At 41.3% G+C, this 16,500-nt stretch overlaps 1 protein-coding gene across 2 annotated transcripts; it reads left to right on the forward strand.

The window, feature by feature from the left end:
* The first annotated feature begins 4,625 nt into the window (after positions 1-4,625).
* LOC106554019 (uncharacterized) lies at positions 4,626-16,310 on the forward strand. Of its 2 annotated transcripts, none has more exons than XM_087727780.1 (10): positions 4,626-4,782; positions 6,800-6,857; positions 10,606-10,689; positions 12,080-12,148; positions 12,831-12,908; positions 13,068-13,115; positions 13,345-13,383; positions 14,843-14,917; positions 15,697-15,745; positions 15,882-16,310. In XM_087727780.1, exons 1-10 carry the CDS (start codon positions 4,735-4,737, stop codon positions 15,904-15,906), a joined length of 573 nt encoding a protein of 190 aa, XP_087583906.1. In that variant the 5' UTR covers positions 4,626-4,734; the 3' UTR covers positions 15,907-16,310. The 2 variants fall into 2 exon arrangements, with proteins under 2 accessions (XP_087583906.1, XP_087583905.1); XM_087727779.1 differs by lacking the exon at positions 4,626-4,782 and adding an exon at positions 4,959-5,096.
* The last annotated feature ends 190 nt before the right edge of the window (positions 16,311-16,500 follow it).

Consider the following 16,500-nt stretch of genomic DNA (forward strand, 5'->3'; position numbering starts at 1 on the left):
AGCTAGGTTGGTTGCAATTGGGATGGGGTTGAAGTGGATGCGAAAATATTGCCATGATCAATTGTCCCATTCTTTTATTTACATTTACTTGCAGGTTGAACGACCAGCAGAGGGCGCAGTAGCACAACAAGATGTGTGAAGTGCCTTGTGCAGGGAAATGGATGAGAGTTCCTATTAAATCATCCTTTCTACGCGAGGAAAGCATTTGGCCTCATAATCCATTACTGTGCCGCCAGTGGATATTGTACTGATATCTATAAATAGACATGTTTTGCCAGTCACAGATACATCAGGAAGTTGGAGGCATTGGAGGCATTTCTGTGTATGCCGTTTTGTTTTAAAATGATGGATTTAAAAACATCATGTTTTCCATTCCTGTTTTTTTTCCCTTTCTACCAAGCAATCTTATTAAGAGCTTGGAAGGTCTTGTGACATGCAGGTAGTCTTGGTAAAGATATTATCCAATTGTTGATTCATTCTAGACTTGCTGCTGTAGAAGCATTTTTGATTATTTGCTGATAGCTGTGCCCTATGGGCAGTGGTGGGATTCAGCCGGTTCGCACCTATTCGGGAGAACTGGTTATTAACTTTCTAAGCAGTTTGTAGAACTGGTTGTTGGAAGAAATCTCCTTTTGTTTTTTCCCCCCACTTTACAGGGCTAATCCTGTAAGGAAGGCAGGCAGGAAACATTCTGGTGTTGTTTCTAGCCTAATATTTATTGCCCTGCTTACAAAAACTGTCTCTCTGGTTAACCCTCATTACATTGTAACAGCTAAGACAAAGCGCCCATCGACCTAAGTGATGTTGAGTTGGCTACGCCCACCCAGTCACATGACCACCGAGCCCCACCTACCTAAGTGGTCATTAGGGCAGAGAACCGGTTGTTAAATTATTTAAATCCCACCACTGCCTATGGGATATCTGATACCACCAGCACATCTGAGACAGATTCAAAAACATTGTATTGAATTGAATTGAATTGAATTTATTATATTTCTATGCCGCCCTTTTCCCCGAAGGGGACTCAGGGCGGCTCACAACCCAAGTCAAAGGGGAAGGGTACAAATAAGAAATAAAAAGACAGACAAAACAATACCATAGTTTAAAAGCACACAACAACCATACCATTCGAGGGGGGGACAAAACTCATTAGCCCCAGGCCTGTCGGAACAGCCAGGTTTTAAGGGCTTTGCGGAAGGCCTGGAGAGTGGTGAGGGTTCGAATCTCCACGGGGAGCTCATTCCAGAGGGTCGGAGCAGCCACAGAGAAGGCTCTCCTCCACGTAGTCGCCAGTCGGCATTGGCCAGCAGATGGAATTCGGAGGAGGCCTAATCTGTGGGATCTAATCGGTCTATTGGAGGTGATCGGCAGCAGGCGGTCTCTCAAGTACCCAGGTCCAATACCATGAAGGGCTTTATAAGTGACGACTAGCACCTTGAAGCGTATCCGAAGACCAATAGGCAGCCAGTGCAGCTCGCGGAGGATAGGTGTAACGTGGGTGAACCGAGGTGCACCCACAATCGCTCGCGCGGCTGCATTCTGGACAAGCTGAAGTCTCCGAATGCTCTTCAAGGGCTGCATGTTGTCATCCACAACACACAAGCAATTAATGACAAGTGCTGCCACGTTGCAGTTGCCACCAACCATGGGATGGTTTCAAAGAACTCTTAAAAGAATACTGTATTAGTGGCCAAAAGCCATGGTATTTAAATACAAACTAGGTCTGCAGGAGATAAATAACCTCTCGTTATTTTTTTTCCACATTTTAAAAAAAATTGCTGAGTGGTCTTGCTTTCTTTACCTCTTGTTCTTGCCCACTTTCAGTGCACAGTCAACTCATTCTGTGTGATGGATCCCACGTAAGTTATATACCCTTGAGATAGCCAATACTTGATCAGGGGAATCACCATGCGCCATAACTTTTAAATAAGCCATTGTCACCCGAATCACATATAATTCTATTCTCAAATGGATGATTCGTGGTTCTGAGCCTTATCACAGCTTAGCAGAATGGACAACAAACAACTGTAGGAAGTTATCACCCAGCCCTATCCCAGAAAAATGAAATATCCTAGGAAATATTGAAAAGGCAGAATATTTCTCTGGATGTGAAAAGAAAGAAACATGTTTTAAAAGAAATATAGCTGCCTGTAGCTTCCTGCCCATCTTGGTCAATGGGGCATTAAGAAGGCCAAGCTAGTCCCTTTACATAATAAAGACTTCTCCACTGCAGCTCCAAGGGGATGGGGTTAAAGTATGATAATATTGGCCCCAACTCACCACATGGCATCTGAGAACTCAACCAAACCTGGATTCAAAACACAGCCTAGAGAGTTGCCCCTGCATGGCCCCATGGGAGTCTGACAACCAATCAGAATACATTTCTTACACAGGAACAGGAAACAGAGAGGTGGGACTGAACAGGTTATAAAAAGCCTAGCAAGCCCCTCCCTCAGCCCTTCTCTTCTTCTCCACCAACATTGAAGCATGTGATCACCTTTTCTGTTCAGGGCTCAAGCCATGTGGTCCTGTCCAACAATAAACCATCTTTCCAAGCAGCCTCCGTGTCTCCAGTGTCTTTTTCCCCACTTGGAGCTAAACCCAGAAGGACATTTCTTTCATCACAACCATATTATCTAACTAACTCAGATATTTCCTTCACAAAAGCCATTTCTTAAGACAATAAAATTCGGGGCCTTTTTTTGAGCTGGTAGGAAAGAAAACACAATATTGGTTTCCTATAGCAAGACTCCATTTCTAAGTTCAGCCAGAAGCAAAGTGAACAGTGCCCAACAGTTTGGGGATGAAAGGAAGAAAGAAAAGACTCCAGCAACTTCCTTTCTACAGCCACAGAAGGAAAAACCGTATCAAACACAGAAAATTAAACTGAGATCTGCTTTTGTTTTTTTGGCCCTGTAATCTAAAATTTCTTACCTGAGGCAGTTCCTTCACTTTGCCTAATGGGAGGTTTTGGTCTGATCTGGTTTTTGCAAAACATTTGCAAATAGGATATGCAAAAATACATGCACCATTTGTTTCAGGTTGAAGGTTACACCGGCCAGGACAAGGGCATAGATAATTTTTTAAGACCAAACTAAACTCGATTAAATTTATATTAATGAAATATAGTTCTGATCATTATTTCTGGTATGTAGTCCTGGGGCCAGAATTTGAATGCCCTTGATTAAAATGTCTTAAAGCTCTCCTTTGGTGAGTCTGGACCCACCTGCCTTGAAACACTACACCTGTGAATTGGACCCTGCAGTATTACACTTTCCGACTCCTTCCGAGGTGGTGCAGTGGTTAAATGCAGCACTGCAGGCTACTTCAGCTGACTGCTAGTTCGGCAGTTCGGCGGTTCAAATCTCACCGGCTCAGGGTTGACTCAGCCTTCCATCCTTCCGAGGTGGGTAAAATGAGGACCCGGATTGTTGTTGGGGGCAATATGCTGACTCTGTAAACCGCTTAGAGAGGGCTGAAAGCCCTATGAAGCTGTATATAAGTCTAACTGCTATTGCTATTGCTATTACTTTCCAACAAAGCTTTCTATGCCCATTTTGGAAAAAAATCAAGAATTGACCAGTGGTGGGTTTCAAAAATTGTTCGAACCTACTCTGTGGGTGTGGCCTCCTTTGTGGGAGTGGCTTGCCACCCATGTGACCGGATGGGAGTGGCTTGCCGCCCATGTGACCGGATATGAAGATGCCGACGATACTTGTCAGAACCACCTTAAATTACCTCACACGCAGCACTGGCATGCAGAAGAATATGATGTAAACTTGTTTTTTAAAAGGCATCTTTGGTTTGCGTTAAAACAACTTCAACACACGCAATGTTCTTATTGCACCACAAATGCAGTAGTCATCCTTACCTTTCCCAGAGGCACTGAGTTTTATAAATATGAGCATGATAGTGTAGAATAATCATATCCAAGGACCAGTGGTGGGTTTCAAAATTTTTTGGAACCTCTTCTGTAGGTGTGGCCTGCTTTCCGGGTCCACTGGTGGAACCTCTTCTAACCGGTTCGGTAGATTTGACGAACCGAATAGGTGCGAACTGGTAGGATCCCACCTCTGGAATTGACGTTATAACACTGTCTTGAAGTCATAGATTTCTCTGTGTGCTTCAGACCGGATCAAGCGACTTGTCTGATTATTTTGTCACTGACATGGGGGGGTGGAGTTTTAAACGGTAGATTTTTTTTAACTGTGGATTTTTAATGTTATACCCTACCCCGAAGTCACTGCATGTGAGTTGGGAGGCTGTTAAAATTTGTTAAGTCCCACTTGGTTGTTCTGATCATCGGTTTAGTTAGTTCAGTTTGCCCTGCCAACTTGAAAAGAGTTTTCTCAATGTTCTTTCTCGGCGGCACAGTGCCCAACATTTGTAAGCCATCAATGTTGGGGAAGAGCCACGCCACTTTTCTGCCTCTCGCTCAGCCTTGCAGAGAAAGAGTGAAGCAAAACCCGGCTGCTGTTGTTCTCCTCTGATGAACAGCCTTAGATTGGGTTACTGTGAATTGTCCTGAACAGAGAATGCTTGTATTTCCGGCCAATGCACTGGTCCTTTCTGAAAGGCACATACTGTACATGTATGCTGCTGGTCTTTGTGTATACATACCCCACACACTTAGAAATGTTGGAGCACGTGTCTTGTGACTCACACACCCACTCTCTGGGGCCAGGAAGTGGCAAGAAGAGGAAATGATTGGTGCGGCCTTTCGTTCCCTTCCAGATGCTCGGCATGCCACACTCCAAGGGCTGTGAAGCAGCCGCCATGAAGGTGAGTGACCCCTATTCCCAGTTTCCTTTCTAACAATAACTACCAGTCCCCGTCTCTCAGTTTCCTGTCTCTGGGACAATGTGTTAGCTGGGGAATTCCTGGCTGGAAGTTAACCCTTTGGGTCGAAGGACCTGACTCTGGGTAAAAAGAGGTGGGGTGGGGTGGGGGTAGTGGCAGCGAATGAAAACCACATGTTCCACCAAGAAAGGCATGGGAAGAGATGGAAAATCAGCGGCAAGCAGAAAAGCAGGGTTGGAAACCAGAAGGCAGACGGAAAAACACCGAGAGATGCATTTCTCCCCACTTCTTTTTTGGTGAGCCCTGAAATGCTTTTTTTTAAACTATTTTCGGCTTGCTCACAGGAAGTTTTTTCATGGTACAAGAGACGAGAACTTTGTGTTATAGTTAATGATGGGTGGAGAGAGCATAATAGTTCAGCCGTAACGGCTGATTCCAAAAATTTTAGGCTTCAGAGTTAGAGCAGAACTTAGAACTTTAGAACCGGTGCTGCTGTTGTTGCTCTTGTGTGTGTATTTGTGTGCGTGTTTTGTGTATATGCAATTGAGGAAGCAAATATGAGCAGGGAAAAGTCATTTGCCTTCTCAGTTACAAAGCTAAAAAGCCAGGAAAGGGGATAGTTAATTTCAGGGATGTGTAGGCTACAGTAGATTGGCAGGAATCCCGTAGGAGAGGGTTAGCAAATCCACCCAGCCTTATGATGCAGAAGTGAGAGGCCACACTAGTTTTCTGTCAACCCAAACGGCCTTTGGTGATGAGGACTTTGGCTGGCTGACAACTTCAAACGGCCTTTGCAGATAGCAGCATTTTGGCACGCACGTTTCTAGGAGTTTTTCTCCAACAAACTGCAAAATCCTCAGCTGTCTCAGTGAAAGGAGGATCTGTTCCACCGGGTGGATATGACAGTATTTTTCCAGCTCGGGAGGCTTGGATCTACATGGAACGATGTACTTCGTCAGAGCTTTGGAACAAACCAGAAATGCCCGTTACGCTGTGAAGCGGTCACTTAAGACAGAACAACGGAACATGTAGGGTAGGAATTTTGTGAGTGTGTGTGAGCATAAGTGTATAAATGACATGCCCCCAAACCTGTTCTATTACTTGCTTTCCAAATGTCAGATTTATGTGATCAGGCATTAGGAAGTTTTTTCTCTTTGAATTAGCGAACTGCAACACAGTGCTAAAAAGGAGGGAGGAAATATTTGAATTCTCTGTATTCTGATGGGAAAATATTTTCTCTCATCCATGCGAGTCTATGTATTTATGGGTTTTGATAAACTTCTCGATTAAGATGTTTTTGTTAAGAAACCAAGGGTTTCTTCCTTTTTTTTCGTTGATGAGTGCCACGCTGGTGAGCATTCAGAAAGTTTTTTTTAAAATTTGTTGCTTAAAGTATGAATTTGAGTTTTGAAAAGACTGCTATTTAACTAGATAAGTTGAGACTTCGATTCTGTTGGTTCATTTACAGAAATGATACACAATCCAATTTTTGATTTCAGTTCTTCATATTGAAATTAGCAAATGTGAACAGAGAAAATAGGTTGGATTGCACATGGTTTAATAAAAGCTAATTTTAAAAATGACCGGTACGCTAATGGAATATGGGCCCATTTTGAAAATCTGGGAAACTTTCATAATGAAAAAAAAAAAGCTGTAACTTGCTTTAAACACAGAAATATCTGCAAATGTGGAACAAGACAGTGCTTTTCCACCACTCTAAAACCAATTAACATTCTGCATCTCTGCATCTGCTATTCTGAATTTGGACAAGCTAAAATGTATGAGTCCCATAAATTATCTCTAGTGAATCCTGTACTAAGGTAATTCCCTATTCTGTGGTATAGGTGGAATCTGCATTTGGTTTATAACTTTAACATGTTCCATGTTGGTTTTGATGATAAATCTATCTGGGTTGATTATGTTGTGATTCAGGGGTGGAATCATGGGACAGAGTTAGAAAGTACATCACAGTTGATTCATAATTCTGTTTTTTCTCCAGTTCATTTTTTTTGTCCTACTCGCCTTCCCATGTTTCACAGATCCCGTGGTAGGCCAAGGTAAGAGGCTAGCTATTTTTTTTGACATGATATGTATGTCCCCCAATGGTGGTTTCAAAATTTTTTAGAACCTCTTCTGTAGGTGTGGCAAGCTTTGTGGGAGTGGCGTGCTGGCCATGTGACCAGGTGGGAGTGGCTCACCAGCCATGTGACTGGGTGGGAGTGGTTTGGCAGTCATGTGACTGGGTGGGCATGGTCAACTTGTAAAATGTGGTGAAACTCACTTAACAACGCTCTTGCTTAGCAACCAAAATGTTGGCTCAGAAACTCTGGCATTTGAAGCACGCAAGTCTTAAAGCTGTCAAGTTACAAGACCCTTGCACCCCTAGCCCTTTAGAAAAAAACTCAGGGGTGTTCAAACTTGACAGCTTTAAGACTTGTGGACTTCAACTCCCAGAATTCCTCCTCTTGCTCTTCATCTTGATGATGGGCGGACGGGCAGGGGGAGGGAGCTGGAACCGATTATAAATGGCACTGTAGATTTGTGGAACCTCTTCTATAGAAGAGGTTAGAACTGGCAGGAACTCACCCCTGATGTCCCCTCATCTCCACAGTAGTAACAAGCAATGGGTTTGTTCATTTATTTCACTCAGTAATGAGATGAGTGGCATATAAATGTAATAAATAACGTTTCCCATGACTGTCAATCTTTCATGCTGTCTGATGCATGGGGATCTTTCAGGTTTACAGGAAAAACCTAGCAGCTTAAAACTTAGAACTTGAGAGGTGGATCACCTGGGAGATCCAAAGATCAGTTACTAATACTTTCTAAAGCCATTTTGTCTACACCCTGGCCTGGCAGGATTGACAAAATATCAAGCAGAGTATGGCTCTCCCGTCCCCCACAATGTAAGAAAAAGGTCTTATAGTATATTTTTCAAGAGTTCCCCGCCATCCAGTCAGAGCTGAAGAAGCTTCTTGGATGAGAAGCAAAACGTCTTCAAAGAAAAAACGAGAAGATCCAGTTGCCTCTTGAAAAAAAAAGCAACTTTGGGACAACTATGACTTGAAAAACTGAGAATCTCCATAGACATCCCATAGTATAATTGTGCATCTCTTATTTGGAATATTTGCTTACTAGCCTGACAACAATTAAATCCATATCTGTTCAGCTGTCTTATCTATATCAGAGATTCTAAAAGATCTTTTTTTAATTTATAGCAATAGCAATAGCAGTTAGACTTATATACCGCTTCATAGGGCTTTCAGCCCTCTCTAAGCGGTTTACAGAATCAGCATATTGCCCCCAACAATCTGGGTCCTCATTTTACCCACCTCGGAAGGATGGAAGGCTGAGTCAACCTTGAGCCGGTGAGATTTGAACAGCCGACTGCAGAACTGCAGTCAGCTGAAGTAGCCTGCAGTGCTGCATTTAACCACTGCGCCACCTCGGCTCTTTAATTGTAGTACTGGGCTTTTTTGTTGTGCTTTTCTTAAATTCATAGAGAAACGCTTACCTTGAAGTTACCGATTGATTTATGCTTGTTCTTAGTCAATGTAATTTGCAACCAGCATGGGAAATTTTTTGATGAAGGTGTCTTTAATTTATAAAGATGCATCCAGATAAATCAAGACGGGAGAGGAACAAGAAAGAAAACTATGCAGGGGACCCCCTTTAATCACCCCCCCCTTTTTCCTTTAATGCCCACAAGAGGTGGGAAGGAAGACATTTGGAGAACTGAGATAAAAAAAATATTATGATTAATTTTACCCTTAGGATGAAAATTAATTCTCTTTAAATAAGCCAAAACATATGCTGGCATTTTCCACATTTCTTTTTTTCAAAAGAATCTGTAGTGACAATTTCACATTTTTTTTCTGCCTGTGTTGCAAAGTCGAGAACCAGATTGTCTTTTTAAAAATTATTTTTAAATATTTACAAAAGGGCTGGCAGAAAGAAAGGTGAGGAAATGTAGCTAATTGGGATCTTAAACGTACTACAAAGGAGAAGAAAGAAGGAGAAGGAGTTTAGGACATGATATGGAGGAAGGATGACCATCCTGGCATCAAATAATTGTACAGGTAGTCCTTGACTTACAACCGAAATTGAGCCCAAAATTGTCTGTTACTAAGCAAGATAGTTGTTAAGTAAGTTTGCCCCATTTTACAGCAGTTTTTCTTGCCACAGTTGTTAAGTGAATCACTGCAGTTGATAAGTTAGTAACATGGTTATTAAGTGAAATTGGCTTCCCCGTTAACTTTGCTTGTCGGAAAGTCGCAAAGGGGATTACGTAACACTGGGACACTGCAACTGTCATAAATATGAGTCAGTTGTGAAGCATCTGAATTTTGATCACCCGACCATGGGGGGGACCATGGGGATGCTGCAATGGTCTGGTGAAAAATGGTCATGTCAGTTTGTTCAGTGCCTTTGTAACTTTGAACAGCACTAAATGAATCGTTGTAAGTCGAGGACTACCTATATACTTTCTTCTACTTTTGGAGTTCAGACCTGAATGCAATTATCTCTGTAGTGAAGTAGCTCACTCAACAGCAGCATTGTGGAGAAATCCAACATCTGCAAAATTACAGCTTCTGAAACCATTATGGGAGAGGGGACACAGCTTTGTGGGGGACCTCCCAAAAATGACCGAACATGACCCCTGGCCACAGAATGGTATCTGAGTGGAAAACTGGGAAGAGCCGAGGTGGTGCAGTGGTTAAATGCAGCACTGCAGGCTACTTCAGCTGACTGCAGTTCTGCAGTTCGGCTGTTCAAATCTCACCGGCTCAGGGTTGACTCAGCCTTCCATCCTTCCGAGGTGGGTAAAATGAGGACCCAGACTGTGGGGGCAATATGCTGACTCTGTAAACCGCTTAGAGAGGGCTGAAAGCTCTATGAAGCGGTATATAAGTCTAACTGCTATTGCTATTGCTACTGGAATGCTATGTGGAATTCTAATCCCTACACCAGTGGCAGTCAACCTGGTCCCTACCGCCCACTAGTGGGCGTTCCAGCTTTCATGGTGGGCGGTGGGGGTTTGCTGTAACTCTGCTTTGTAAATTTTATAAAATAAAGTTACTTCCCTACTTTATAAATCACCATTACTGTGGAACTGGTGGGCAGTTAGAAACTTTTACTACAAACAGAGATACAAAAGTGGGCAGTAGCAAGAGCAATAGCAACAGCAGTTAGACTTATATACCGCTTCATAGGGCTTTCAGCCCTCTCTAAGCGGTTTACAGAGTCAGCATATCGCCCCCACAGTCTGGGTCCTCATTTCACCCACCTCGGAAGGACGGAAGGCTCCGTCAACCTTGAGCCGGTGAGATTTGAACAGCCGAATGCAGAACTGCAGTCAGCTGAAGTAGCCCGCAGTGCTGCATTTAACCACTGCGCCACCTCGGCTCTCTCACTAGGTATAAAAAGGTTGACTACTCCTGCACTAAACTCTATACCTTCAATCTTACTTGTCACTCTTCCCTTTCCAGATGTGGTCCAAAATTTGAGACCTGCTACTCAGGTTGACCTCCAGCTTTGTTTATACACACTGATTTTCTGTTTGTAGTTTCCACTACTTGGCTTTGAACTACAGCAGGAGTGGTCCAACCTTGGCAACTTTAAGACTTGTGGACTGGAGTTGAAGACTATGTGTCTTAAAGTTGACAAAGTTTGAGAAACATTGCTCAAGGGTGTGGTAAGAATAAAATGGGAAGTTGCACTGTTCTGAGCAATTTGGGGAAAAGATGAAGATGAACACAAAAGAGACAGAAAAAAGGATATTAAGCCGTCTCCATTTTGATTCAGTTTCAGAAAGTTCAACTTCGACTGTTCAGAAGGAAGATTCCGAAGGCTTTCAAACCACAGCAGAATCTTTTGTCAGTACTGTCGGTGAGTCTCTTGCCAAAATAGTTGGCAATAGCCAATCTTATTCAACTCAGCTAGCATTCGTGTACTAATTAAGCATATATTTCCCATCCGTGGATTGTTTTGCTTCCCTGAAGATGTATTTTGAGAAGAGAACTAATTGGTTGGACAAAAGGGCTGATTTCCCTAGGATGCTGCTTCACTCCTTCAAAATTTTGCTAAAGTTAAATGAGCATTTAGTTTTTGCCATATAATGGACTCTGGAGTGGAGTTTGGAGTTGTTATTTAACCCTTTTTGAAAGGGTTAAGATTCTAGAGATAGAGAATTAACTTTAAACAGAAATGAATCTGATGTAAGGTGGTTCATCCTCTCCCCCTTTGTTTGTGACACAATTATTAAAGTCTCCAAACCATCTGAGTTGGTAAATGGATATACACATTGTCAACGGGACAATGCGGGCTGGCGACGCCTCAGAGTAGGGCCTTCTCTGTTGCCGCTCCGGCCCTATGGAATGAGCTGCCTCCAGAGATCCAGGCCCTACCCACTCTCTTGGCCTTCCGTAAAGCTATTAAAACCTGGCTTTTCTGGCAGGCCTGGGGCTGTTGACCTCTTGATTGAGGTCCAGCCCCCTTTGATTGGGTGTATGTTGTGCTTCTTTTTAACTTTGTTGTATCTTATTGTTTTAATTCTTTTTAATATTTTTCATTTCTGTAAGCCGCCCGGAGTCCTTCGGGATTGGGCGGCCTAGAAATTCAATAAATGAAATGAAATGTGGGATGGGGGAACTGTCTGGTTCTTGTGTGTGGAGAGGACATATTCCACTTTATTATTTAATACAATCTTTTCATAATTTAATAAAATACTTGGTGTTCTCTGAGTTTGGCTCTTTCCTGCAGATGTCTCACTATCGGGCTAGGTAATATCATGATAGAGAGCCAGTTTAGTATAGTGGTTAAGGCAGCAGACTAGAATCTGGGAGACTGTGAGTTCTAGGCCTATTTTAGGCATGAAGCTAGTTGGGTGCCATGGGCCAATCCCTCCTTCTCATCCCTAAGAAGCAAGCAATGGCAAACCAATTCCAGCAAATACATTTTCCCCATTGCACTGATGATGTTATCTAGCCTACTAATAAAATGTCTGCGGTAAGAGGAAAAAAAAGTCTTAGAGAACACCATGAACTGAACATTTCAATCCAGAGCTATAGTCTTTACTAGTCAGTGTTTAAAATGGTCACCTGTATTCATTCAAAACCCCTCCCTTTTTATGAACCTGTAATCTCAACTAAATGTAGCGTTGGGGTAACTGGATGAAGCTGCTGTTTAACTATCAGTTGAAAATGTAACCTTAGAGTGGGAGAGAGATTCACCTACTTAGTACCTTTTTCCTTCTCCATGCTTTGTTTTTCTATGACAGCGGTGTTAACAAATGAAATTCACAGTCCAGAAAGTATAACCTCTCTGGAAGAGAATGTATCAACAAGCGGTATGTAACTGTGGACATTGTTGGATGTTTAATGCATATAGTTCATTTGTTCCTATGGGCAGTTGTCCTCCAATTAAACCAGTCAAAGATAACAGTTTTGACTGATGTCCAAACTCAGCATAATAACACTTAACCCACAATTTGTGAGTTGACATAAAAATGTATTTGAATGTTGGAATTACGGTTAAGGATTTCCTTTTTCTGCTTAATGCTTAGTTGAAGAATCTGTGGAGGTTGATTTAAAAAAAAATCTATTTTCTATTCTTCGCTCTTTCTCCTTAGAGATAGGTGACATTATAATACTTTAAAGACTCATTGTTATTTGATAGATAATTATGGATTTAAGGAAATAAGGATTGTTACAAATGAAAGAATATTAATGGTAATTTGAACACATAATGCTCAATGACAGCGAAATATTCAGTTATGTTTAACGTAAACCAGTGATGTTAATCCTGAGCTTAAGAATTGATGCACAAAAACTTGTAACCAAATGACATGCTTGATGAAACGGAGGAAAGTTATTCTTTTTTTCTTCTCTTGCTTTGTTTTGTATGTGTTGTTTTGCTTAAAAAGAATAAAAATATATTTAAAAAAATAAAAAGAAATCAAATGGATAGGGAAAATCCACAAAGTAACATTTTTTTTTCTAAGGGCACACTCTTTTCTTGACTTGTTATAGAAGTGACAACAGTGACAACACCAGCTGAAGTGACAGCGGCTCTCAGCACAAGCATTGTGCAATTCAAGAACAAGCCAGGTGAGTCCAAAAAACACAAAGAATTTTGGAATGAATTCTGAAACACCCTGAAAATCAGACCAAAAACAATCCACAAAGCCTCTTTCACAGGGGAACAGAACTTTTAAGGATGTTTTTCTTGGCATAGTAAAATTTTCCCTCTGGCATTATCTTTTCCAGAAGATTCCACACCTCAACTACCGCCTGTTGACCCCCCCAAAAAATCAGGTATTTATTTAATTTATTTATGAAAGATTTAAAGATTTCTAAATTGTTTGCTATGCTGGGCAAAATTTTCCCAAGATGACACTTATCAACGTTAATGAATATCTGAGATAATATATTAACATCTACTGAACAATAAAATCTACAATCTTAACTCGAGTAAATTACTGACAAAATACGATTTTCAGTTCTGACATTTTCCCATCAATATGCTTTCTTCCTCTTTCCATAGATGCTCTGTTGAAAGAATATCATGATATTTTTGTTTATGGTGAGTTTCAAACTGGGTTAAACAAAGGAGAAATCTTGAAGGGAGATTTCCAAACGCCTGTAATCCTGTAAAAAGAAAAAAAATGGTTTGAGGGAGAAAATACTAACATAAAATATGGGTGTTGTTATCAATGTGTGAAATTAAGCATTTTATAGAATGTCTAGGAAATCTATTGAATGCCAAAAATGGGACATCAAAGTATGAAACACTTTATATTTCACACATTTCCTAGGCATTCTTTGTGATGCCAAATGGCAAACGGGCAAAGTATAAAATACTCCCACTAAAATGCCATTCTAGCCTTTCTTGTTGCAACAAGTAGGCCTATACTGGTCTTTTTCTCTTCTTTCTTTCAGTAAAAAAGTCCTGGACTTTGTTTTGCATTTCTTCTTTTATTTTCATATGGTTTTTTTCAGTAAAGAATTTAGGATAGGGTTAGTGTTGGGATTTTCATAACTCTTTTCATACTTTACTTAAATAGTTCTTGTCATTCAGCATCATGCCAGATACTCTATACAATGCCGAGGGAAAGTATATAGCATATTAAAAACAACAGACATTTCATACTTTGCCTAAAGATGTCACACATTTTATAGATTTTTCTAGGCATTCTATACATTCTGCCACCTTTTCAACACATTACTGGTAATATATACATGTGTTGGGATGAGGCACCTGAAGTCCTCCAAATATTGATGGCCAACAAAGAGATAGATTCTGGCACTTGTTTGACAACACTGGAAGGCTCACAAGTTCTGTGATGCCCATGTGCCAATGGTTGGATTCAAATAATTTAACAACCTGTTCTCTGATCTAATGACCATCTGGGTAGGTGGAGCTTGGTGGTCATGTGACTGGGTGGGCATGGCCAACTCAATGTCACTCAGGTCAATGGACACTTGGCCTTAGCTGTTACAATGCACTAAGGGTTAACCGGAGAGGCAGTTTCTGTAAGCAGGGCAATAAAGATTAGGCTAGAAACAACACTAGAATGTTTCCTTCCTGCTTTCCTTACAGGATCAGCCCTATAAAGTGGGGAAAAAAACAAAAGGAGATTTCTTCCAACAACAGGTTCTCCGAACTGCTTAGAAAGTTAACAACCGGTTCTCTCAAATAGGTGCGAACTGGCTGAATCCCACCACTGCCATGTGCCCAATGGTTATACCACTTGATATGCTGGAAACCTAGTGGCTATATCCACACAATATGTTAAGCTTTGGTCAGTGGGTTGTTTTTTAAAATTCATTTGAGGGCATTTTGGTAGCTTTGCGTGTTGTGCAAACCCAGTTTATTGGGTTTGTTCATGATTGAAAATATTAAAGTCAGGAAACATGAATGATTTGGGAAGCAGGTTAGATGCAGTGCCTTCCATCAAACATCAACAGATGCTCTTGAAACTGTCATCGCTTTTCAGTTCCAGATGTCCCAAATTAATGACTTCTCTCCGTTTGCCTTGCAGATTATTGGTCCTTGCGCAAGTGGGGTTTAGTAGCTGCTGCCATCCTTTTCATCTTGGGCATTCTCATTCTTACCTGTAAGCCTGAGAGACTGGAATGAATGAATGAATGAATGAATGAATGAATGAAGGAAGGAAGGAAGGAAGGAAGGAAGGAAGGAAGGAAATGTATCTTATTAACTGAGGGTGAAAAGAGAATGATGGAATAAAAGAACAGAACCATGTTTCGTATCATTGCCTTACAGTCCTAATTTAGTTTTAACAATTATAGTTAACATTAATCAGTTCATTATACTGGCTTTGCATGAGCTTTTTCAGCAATATTGTCTGCATCACTGAAAATGCTAGAATATAATATCACACCATTAACATCACCATTTGAAATCGGAAGTACTTCATCAAAAAAAAAGGCAATGTTTAGGTGGGAACACTTAACTTTGCTATCAGTTTGTACGGCTGCCTATCCATTCCAAAGAAAATCTGGATGGTGGATTTGAAATCAAAAGAGTTACATATTATTTAATGTTCAGGAAAGGCCCCTGGGAAGCACATGATTTAGGACATTGTTTTTTCCACCATGATTCCAGGAATGATACTTGGTGATCCAATACCTTGGTGGGTTTAAAGATGCTGCGTAGGCTGGCATTTTTTTTTAAACCATAAGACAAACTCTAGGGCAAAGTGATGGTGGTGGGGAGGTTCTGGCATTCCAGATGTGCTCAACCACAATACAAGCACCTTCGTGCACCCAAACCATTAGTGTAAGAAGCAGCTGGCATGCCATCTCTTCCCGTTCTGTTGTGAACTTTAGGAAAGAGCATTCCTCAAATACTTCGTTTGCTTCCTTTTCTCTTCAGGTGGCAAAAATGGGAAATTTCCACGATGCCGAGGGAAAAAGCAGGCAAGGTAAGTCTTCCAACTGTGTTGCCCGCTCTGTCCCCTTATCTTTGTGCATTTGATCGCGTGAAAATTGTGCTTGAGAAACATGTCTGATTCTCACTCATGACCAACCCTGATCCTGATTTTTATTTTATTTTTACAGAACATACGATGTGTCTCGGGCTTGAAGCCTCTTTGCCAGAAGCCTCTGAAGACTGCACTGGGAATGCTTTGGCACCACCAGGGGGCATCCTTATGGTGAAAAAAAATGTTTGGTGTTCTCCCAGAACCATCTTTCTTCTATCTGACCTTTCCATTTGTGCTTATTATGATCCTGCAACACAAGTCCATTTGTATTGCCCTCTCCCTAAATTATCTTTTTGTTACATTGGACTAGTTCCTTGGCACAATCACAAGGCCTGGAAATCCATTGTTCCTTTCTTTGCCTGCCTGAGGTCAGGGCAATGTGTATAGTGACTATTGTTCTTAGTTGCTTAGCAAAACTTGTCTATCCAAATTCTCTGCCAAGAAATCTCAAGTTCTGTTCTCTCAATAAATTTTTGGCGTGGTTTGTTGCTTCTAAATTTCCTGACATTGACTCTGTGCTGTTTTTGGCCTGGTGTGGGGTGTGGGTTATATTTACATATCCTCGTTCTGAAAGAAGCTATGATAGCAGAGCTATTATCCATTGGGATCTGGAAGTTGTCAGATTGGATGACAAGGTAGAAAGATTCAGAAAAGAAGGGAGGAGGTAGTTTTATTAAAAAAAAAACACATTCTGT

The sequence above is a fragment of the Thamnophis sirtalis genome, unplaced genomic scaffold, assembly GCF_051295495.1.
Source record: "Thamnophis sirtalis isolate CommonGarterSnake01/CBP01778 unplaced genomic scaffold, rThaSir2_p1.2 scaffold_13, whole genome shotgun sequence".
NCBI classification, from domain to species: Eukaryota; Metazoa; Chordata; class Lepidosauria; order Squamata; family Natricidae; genus Thamnophis; species Thamnophis sirtalis.

Excerpts from the sequence above, each read along its gene's own strand:
- LOC106554019 (XM_087727779.1), top strand. The coding sequence starts at position 4,974 with ATGTTCCACCAAGAAAGGCATGGGAAGAGATGGAAAATCAGCGGCAAG. Across the intron at positions 6,858-10,605 it reads AGATCCCGTGGTAGGCCAAG|TTTCAGAAAGTTCAACTTCG; the intron begins GTAAGAGGCTAG and ends ATTTTGATTCAG. Across the intron at positions 10,690-12,079 it reads ATCTTTTGTCAGTACTGTCG|CGGTGTTAACAAATGAAATT; the intron begins GTGAGTCTCTTG and ends TTTCTATGACAG.